This window comes from Hyaena hyaena, unplaced genomic scaffold (assembly GCF_003009895.1).
Source record: "Hyaena hyaena isolate Hyena2069 unplaced genomic scaffold, ASM300989v1 scaffold_85, whole genome shotgun sequence".
Taxonomy (NCBI): domain Eukaryota; kingdom Metazoa; phylum Chordata; class Mammalia; order Carnivora; family Hyaenidae; genus Hyaena; species Hyaena hyaena.
In genome coordinates, this window is record NW_024080717.1 from 314,102 (window position 1) to 322,541 (window position 8,440).

At 47.4% G+C, this 8,440-nt stretch overlaps 1 protein-coding gene across 1 annotated transcript; it reads right to left on the reverse strand.

Moving 5' to 3' along the window:
- Positions 1 to 4,800: 4,800 nt before the first annotated feature.
- Positions 4,801 to 6,897, reverse strand: TMSB4X (thymosin beta 4 X-linked). Its single transcript, XM_039234268.1, has 3 exons — positions 6,790 to 6,897; positions 5,617 to 5,730; positions 4,801 to 5,241 (listed from the first exon to the last, which is right to left on the reverse strand). Exons 2-3 carry the CDS (start codon positions 5,714 to 5,716, stop codon positions 5,207 to 5,209), a joined length of 135 nt encoding a protein of 44 aa, XP_039090199.1. The 5' UTR covers positions 5,717 to 5,730; positions 6,790 to 6,897; the 3' UTR covers positions 4,801 to 5,206.
- Between the last annotated feature and the right edge of the window lie 1,543 nt (positions 6,898 to 8,440).

Consider the following 8,440-nt stretch of genomic DNA (forward strand, 5'->3'; position numbering starts at 1 on the left):
GGAAAAAGATTTTAAAATAATATCCATTCAGTCCATTCATGAATCTTGGGCATTCCTCACAAAGGATTATCAAAAGATAACAGGCAAGGGGCAGCCGGCTGGCTCAGTCAGTAGACCTTGTGACACTTGATCTCAGGGTCGTGAATTTGAGCACCACATTGGGTGTAGAGATTACATAAAATAAAATTAAAATAAAATAAAATGAAATAAAATAAAATAAAATAAAATAAAAGGGTACCGGGGTGGCTGAGTCAGTTACACCTCTGACTTCAGCTCAGGCCATGATCTCACAGTTCGTGAGTTTGAGCCCCAGAAGGGGCTCTGTGCTGACAGCTCAGGGCGTGGAGCCTGGTTCGGATTCTGTGTCTCCCTCTCTCTCTGCCCCTCCCCTGCTCGCACTCTGTCTCTCTCTCTCTCTCAAAAATAATAAACATTTGAAAAAATAATAAAATAAAATAAGCAAAAAGATAACAGGCAAGAGTTATTATGCCCAATCTTCCTATGTTAATAAAATATTTGATTGCAGTGCCGAGAATCAGTTGGTTTCCATCAAATTTCACTCACCACTGAGCTTTGGGAGGGGTTTGAATGGAATCATCTATCGATACATTTAGGGAAAAGGTCCACAGTAAAGCAAAGTATTTAAAAACTCAAAGCCCTAGGGCGCCCGGCTGGCAGAGCATGCGACTAGCATGTGACTAGTGATCTCGGTGGGGGCCATGAGTTCAAGCCCCATGTTGGGTCTAGAGTTTACTTTGTAAAAAAAAAACGTATATATTTTATTAAAAAATAGGTAAAAACCTCAAAGCCCTTGGGTTCATCATTCACCCTAAAAATGAATAGGAATCATTTCATAGCGTCTTCTACTCAGATTTAGATGAAAAGAACATCTCGGTGGCAAATATAGTAATGATAATAATAAACAAATGCCCGGCATGTACTGGACTGTTAATAAACATTGGTGGGGTGAACTAGTGACCCAGGGTCACTAGTAGATGGAGTTGGCTCTAAGTGTTGATTCACAATCAGCACGACCAAGGACAGTGGCAAATTAGCCACTGCTCACTGCTCATTAAATGTATTTGTAAAATAAGTTTTAAGCGTCACAAGGTGAAGATTCCACATTATCTGTGGATTTCCTGTCATTACCTTGAGGTGGTTATTAGCAATAAATATTGTCCCTGTATAATCTCATTGATTAAACAATATATTTTATATTGATTTGTTTATTATGTTTATTTTTGAGAGAGAGAGAGACAGAGAGAGAGAGAGCAGGAGCGGGGGAGGGGCAGAGAGAGAGAGAGGGACAGAATCCGAAGCAGGCTCCAGGCCCCGAGCTGTCCGCACAGAGCCCGACACGGGGCTCAAACTCACGAACCGTGAGATCATGACCTGAGCCGAAGTCGGAGGCTTCACCGACTGAGCCACCCAGGCACCCCCCAAGATATATTTTAAAAATATATATTTGAGGCCAGGGAGAAGTGGCCATTCTAGTCTGAGATGGTCACAGAAAAAGGAAAAAGTCCATGGAAATTAGTAAGACTGCTTCTAAGTTATGGCTTTATTTGGCCATTGGCCACTGGCAACCATCTGTTTAATTATCAGTAACAGTGATTACTATGATCTGTGTGATGATTAAAACACCGCTTCAAAGTAAGTTTGCAAAAAAAAAAAAAAATACCTACATCTAAAATTGTGCTCTTTCACATGACATTCCCATATTCAAAGCTACCCCGAAACAAACATGTTACCTGAAGTCTACATCAATTAAGAGAAGCAAAATGTATATTGAAGCCCTAAGATGTGCCCATTACCAGGCAAGGCCCCATTGGACATCGAAGGGAAACCATAGGAGTATGAACATAGGGCAGACACATACCCTGTCCGCAAGTCTCGGAAGAGTAGGGATATTACTAGCACAGCAGGTATCTCTAGAAAGGCGAAAAGCTATATATAGTCCAAGTATCCAGGGAAAATATAAGCCAGGTAAATTTAAGCCATAGAAACATATTTTCTTCTTAGCTTACTGCATTGCACATCTGCGTCTTCAATTTGTAATCTAGCTTCTTCTCGTTACATTCAAATAAAATATAGTGGAACCTCAAATCCATGGGTTTAATTCTCTTCGATTGTACTGTAAGGCATTCTTAAAAGTGAGAAATAATGGAGGGCCGGGCAGGGTTTTTTTCTTATTCCCTTGCTAGCTCAGGGGACCCTACTAGGGATAAATCAAGAGGTAAGGAACTTGCAACCTAATGAAATAATATTTGCGATTTATAATCTTGGAAAGGCTCAAGTTTGGGGTGGGGTTTTTTTGGGTTTGGTTGTGTGTGTGTGTGTGTGCGCGCGTGCGCCATAATGCTATTTCCAAAATTTCCTGTTCTTTCTAGTAAACACAAAATTGGCCCCATACTTTCAGAAAGGATAGAAAATTCTTTTACGTCTTGAGCAGTTAGATGCTTCTTTAGGGAAATAAATAGATCTTCCTGGATCTATTGCATTGGAAGGAGACAATTTCTAACCCACAAGGGTGTGGGGAGGATACAGTCATGGTCAGGGACGGAAGAGACCCGGTAGGGAAGAGAGAGCTCCGCGTTTAAGGCTTTGCAAGCCTTCCTGCCACCCCCACGCCCCACAGCCTCAACCCACGTTCAGTCGTTGCAGACAGCCCCAAAGCTGTGCTTGCTGTTCTCCTGAAAGAATAAGGTAGCTTTAAACAGACAGCCCCAAAGCTGTGCTTGCTGTTCTCCTGAAAGAATAAGGTAGCTTTAAACTCCCATGCGTTGGAAGCCTGAGAAATGGGGCTGGGATGGCCGAGGAATTTGTGAGGTTTAAAAATGAATAAGGCTCTGTCCCGAGAGTCCTTTGGTCAGTATCTTTACTTCCCTATTTTTGCTTGATTTGTCCAGATCAATTGAGAGTTTGCGGAAGTCCCGGACAGGACTGTGTGACTCTTAGTCTCTTATATAAGCAACCTTGGCCTGTTTCCTCCTGGGGGAAGGGAGAGGGTCAACAAGGCGGTGGCTCTGGCCTCCTCCTTCGATTTGAGCAGTCCCTCATTCTAACGGGGCCCTCATTCTTCATGTCTGTGAAAAAGACCTGTTCCAAGCGCCTAATAACAGTATACATTCCCATATGGAGTCACAAATACCCCAGGCCCTTCTGGGAAGATCCTCTCTTGGGCAGAAAAAAGAATGCACGCATCAAATTAAAAAAAAAAAAAAAAGGTAGCCTCTCCCCCACCCCCCATCCCCACGTACAGCGGTTAAGTGCACAGTGTGAGATGTGCAGAAGCTTCTGAATTTCCCCATCCCACACACCTCGCCGCCAAAACTCAATCATTACCAGGTTTTTCATTTTTACTTTTTCTTTTTTTTTCCCCTCCAGCAGAGGAAGATCTCTCCCCTTTCCCCTTAATGCTCATTTTTACTTTGAACTGGAGAACGCGGTATTCATTTCTTACAATCTCATTTCATCTTCGCATTGTTTGAAAGCTGGACGCAGCAAAAACCCACGCGAGCTTGGTCTCTCTTTGCGCCCTGGGCATTTTCAGTTTGCCCACACCCTGCCTTGCAGGAGGGAAAAGAAAATGCAGGGCTGGAGGGCCGGCTCCATCCTGAGAAAGCTCCCCGATCTTTGTGCACCCTGCCTGTCTCTAGCAGACCGTGGTTTTGCAGCCGACACACATCCCTTCCCCGGCGGCGCAGATACGCTTCTAGCTGATGGTCTAGTTGATTGTCTAAACCACAGGTAAATGGTTTCCTGTGCATTTCTCAAAATAAGTGTTGAGCAAAGGAAATGAAATCAACCGGCCTAATACTGATCAACAATCTGGCCTCCACCCTCTCCTTCGGAAGGGACATTTTCTTGCATCTTGGGGAAGGGGGCAGTTGAAGTTCCTGGGCATTTGCATTCCAAATCTTAGCTTTGCTGACATATGGGTGCACCGGCATCCTTAAATGCTGCGGCTGCTTGAGAATGTTACGATTTTTGAAAAACATATTTGCACCCGTCCTTACAGAGCAGAGGAATCCGTTAAGGGTGTTGGAGAATGACATCCCTTTTACTTAAAAAAAAAAAAAAAATCCGGATCCTTCCTTTCCTTTTTTCTGTACATAAATGCCCCCAACCAAGGGTTGCTCACTTCGTAGATGAACTAGTTAAATGCTACAGACTGTGAACTTAACATAGATTTCACCCTTTTCCTGAAGTTATCAAAGATGTCCTCTTATTCAAATTGAGGACTCAATTTAAAAATCATATTCATTAATCCACTTATTCTATAAAAGCAACTTTGGATATGGAAACCAGACGTTAGAGAAAGAAGCACGCGTTGAGTTCTTTTATAAAGCAGCTGTTAAAACTGCCATTTCTCCTTATGACCAAACTGCTTAAATCCTGGTTGTGTTAATGCTGGTAACGGGCTAAATAGCCAAGTTCACTTTGACACCTGTTAACGATTGTGCTGTGCATTGTGACCACCTCCATTAATGTATTAAGTTCCGGGTTGGCTTATCAAACCCTATGAAAGGCAAGAACTGTAAGTATATTTTTATGTTTTCGTACAACTCAGCCTAGGAATTCAAGCAGCCTAAAGAAATAACCTTCCAGCCACCTGGCACACACGATGGTTTTCACATAACTGGATGAAATGCATTTCTATGCCGTCTCTGATTTTACCCCAAACTACCCGGTGTTTTGTTACCTATCGTTCCCCAGGGAGACCTCTCCCCGCCCTTTGGCCAAGGGTTCATCTATGAATAAGCCGCTCCTTGCAGACACCAGGCACCGCACACCAGCCAGGTTTTAAAACTTTTTATTTGCATATTAAAAAAATTGTGCATTCCAATAATTAAAATCATTTGAACAAAAAAATGGCACTCTGATTAAACTGCATTTTACAGCCTGCACGACACCTTGGACCAGCTTGGTTTTCACCCTAGATTTTTCTGTCGTCCCACCCAGCTTCTCTTCCTTCACCAACATGCAAGTTCTTTTCCTTCGCTGCCAGCCAGACAGGCCGATGGGAGAGGCAGGCGCCTTCGCGTGTCAGTAGTTCTCGATTCTTTGATGTGAAAAGGGGCAGCACAGTCATTTAAACTTGATCCAACCTCTTTGCATCTTACAAAGTTAAACAGCTAAAAGAAGTAAAATAAGAAGGCAATGCTTGTGGAATGTACAGTGCATATCGGCGGCGCACGCCTCATTACGATTCGCCTGCTTGCTTCTCCTGTTCAATCGCTGTGAAGGGAAAGAAAGAGAAAAGATGGAGGACGCTCATTAGGGGGACCGAGTACAGCCTAGTGTAAGATGATCGTACTTTCTTTTACGGTCTCTTCCCAGATCCCAAGCATCAAGTAGTTCCATCGTGATACTTAACAGATGAAATGGAATAAAATAATACTGCTTATTAATACGATATATTAAACATCCCACTATTAAATTATTAAAGCCTTACTTGTTGGCTGCAAAACAATGTTTAATTAACCTTTCCAAGCCACATTCATCATCAAGAACTGACAGCTCCTCCCCCGCCCCTCCTTCCCCGTTCTCCAGCCCCTCCCATCCTCCCGCCTAGCCTTTTCTTAAGGTGGGGGGTGGGGGGGGAAGACTTACTTTCTTTTGAAGGCAGAGGGTTTTTCTCTTGCGTTTCTGTCTTCTTCAATTTCGACTTATCGAATTTCTCAATCTCAGCCATATCGGGTTTGTCAGACATGGTTGCAGAGGAAGCTGCATATACAAAGCCAAGAAGGAGGGTGAGATCGCGCCGAGCGACCCACCCTTGTCTCTCCCGGCTCAGAAATGCGCTTTTGCCCTCGCAGCTCCTGCCTGAAACCCCACCTCGGCCTCCTTCCGCTTTCATTCACGGCTAAAGCTCTTCCTCTTTCTACACACAAAAGAAGCCCCCCCCCCCGCCCCATTATTTCCAAACGCGGGGGACCAAACTGGCAAGACCGCTCTCCCATTAGGGGGCGAAATCTTTCAGAATGACGAAATCGACCACCGTGGGTGGTTAATTGCAACGATTAAGAATTAAAGGCTGGTTAAAAAGGGTAAATAGCGCAGCCATTTCAAGTTGGGACCGAGTGAAAATTCTGAAAATGAGTGGCGGGCTGCGCCGCGCTGCCGTTTCCCGTGCGTGCTCTCGCGCCCCATGATGCGCGCACGTGCTTTCTTCTCGGCTCACAAAGGCGGCAGCTGCCGCCGGCGCCGCGACCACCGCCCTGCCGCTTCCTCGCTGGCGCGCAACGGCGCAGCCGGCTGCACACACAGCTGCCCCACACCCCCATCACCCGTCCCGATCTGCACCGAGGGGCAACTGGGCAGCCCCCGCAAGAAGGGCTGTCCCCCCTCCCCTTTTTTTCCCCATCACCCAGTGGAGCCCAGCCACCTCCATCTGGCCAGACAAGAGCCCGAGAAGCCAGGGGAGGCTACAAGAAAAACCTAATTGTTGAAGCTCTGGGCTCGGGTGGGTGTGAGTTGGAACAAAGGATCTTTCTGTTCCCGATTCATCAGCGCCCAAGAGGCGACGCAGAATGCCCCGGGCGGGGGAGAAAAAAATGTTCCCTCGGAGCTGCACGGCCAAAGGGCCGGTTTGGGGGAGGGAGGGTTGTTTTTAAATCACCGAGTTCCCGACCCCGTTCCCCAGCATCCGGAAGGATCTGGCACCCCTCAAGGCAGGCTTCCCCGGGAGGACCGTGGGCTCGGGCTGCAGGGACGCCTCCCTGGGGAGGTGGGCGGCGGGCGGGGAAGGGACGGAGGGCAGGAGACGGGGGCCCTGGGGCTCACCGGAGCGAGGTGCACGAACAAGTGAAGTCCGATCTGCGCAGTGGCCGCCGCCGAATGCCGGGCGACTCGCAGCGCGCAGCTATATGTGCTCTCCTATGCAAATGAGGTGATGTCACCCGCCGGCCCGCTTAACCCTTTCACGCCCCGGCTCCGCAGCGGCGTGACCTGCATCCGGGGACCTGCCTGGCGTTTGGGGGACCCCCGCCCCGTGTGCACCAGGGCACCCTAACCACAAACGAAGGCAGACAATTAAAACGAGCCGAAGCCCCCCCTCCATCGCTACCTGCATAATGCATTTTCCCTCTTCGTGTCTATTTTTTCAGAATGGATTTTTGCAACAGCCGCAGAAAGCTGCTCTTGGGGACTCGGGCACGTTAACTAAGGGTCTGGGTGGCCCCTAGTGGGGGGACAGGCATTCCTTTACTGCGAAGCTGGCTTTGTCTGGTGCGGACATCCCCAGGCGAGGGTGCGGTGGCCGCGCCGGCGGGCCTCGCCCTCTGCAGGGGTGCGATTCCTGTGACTCAGCTTTCGGACCAGCCGAGGGCCTGCGCCCCACCCCGGCCCTCTTTGTCTCCTCGCCCGGCTTCTCCTTGAATTGGGCGGGAGGTAAAGCACCCTTAAGGGATTTTGTTTTAAAGGTTCCTTACTGTAGCATGCATATTTTTTTCATCGCTATAATTTTTGTGATTCAAACAACCGGAATATTTGCTGCTTGGAGGTCAATGCATCTGTATTTTATAGGGTACAACGCCCCCCCCTTAGAAAAATAAGTCAAGTTCAAGCTCTGCTATTGACTTGCTGCCTGACAAGGAAGTTCTTTTACTTTCCTGTTCCTTATTTTCCTAAATATAAAAGTGATTGCTAAGGAGGCCCAGTGCCAAAGACTGCAATCCCATCATTTCTAAAATCGAAAGATTAAATTTGAAAATTGCATTCTGTTTTGGAGAGAGCCTTTCCAGCCCAAGACATTTTTGAAGCGCACTTCTAAGTTACCTCCGGAAATGGGAGATTTCGGTAGAGAAGGGCAGCTTTCAAAATGGCACCTTGCCTGCCGGTCCCAGTGACCCCCCTTGCTGTCGAAATTAGTTACAAACACCTGCCCTGTGCCTGCGAATGGCATGTGAAAGGAAAAAGACCCGCAGGTTGGAAAAGACCTTTCTGAGGTTATTTGGGGATGCAAAACAGTATGCATGATACTTTTTATCCCTTTCTGCATCCTGAGGAAATATTTCCAGAAACCCCTTACTAATCACGTTTATGGCAGTGGCTTTTGTCTCAAGGGGATTAAAGTCAAGTGTTATATAGGCCCTTAAAAGCCATTGCTGGAGCAGCTCAGACTTCCCTATTTCTTTATCCACTTGACTTCCTTCTTCCTGGGGTGGGGGGGGGAAAGCCGGAGGGGGGGCCGGGGCAGGTGACTGTCTGGCTCCCCAGTTCATGCTCTGCTGGGTGGCCGCCATTCTGTTCTCCAAACAGGATGTCACCTCTCTGATTCCACCTACCCCCCTCGGGCCCTACCCTAGGTGACCGGCCGAGGGTCCCCTTCATTGTGGAAGCTCAGAAAAGATCATGCCGGGTGAATTTCTGGCCCGTTTCAGTTACTGAGACCATTTCTGTAGGTCCCAGGATTCCATTTTGCTTCACCCCGCTG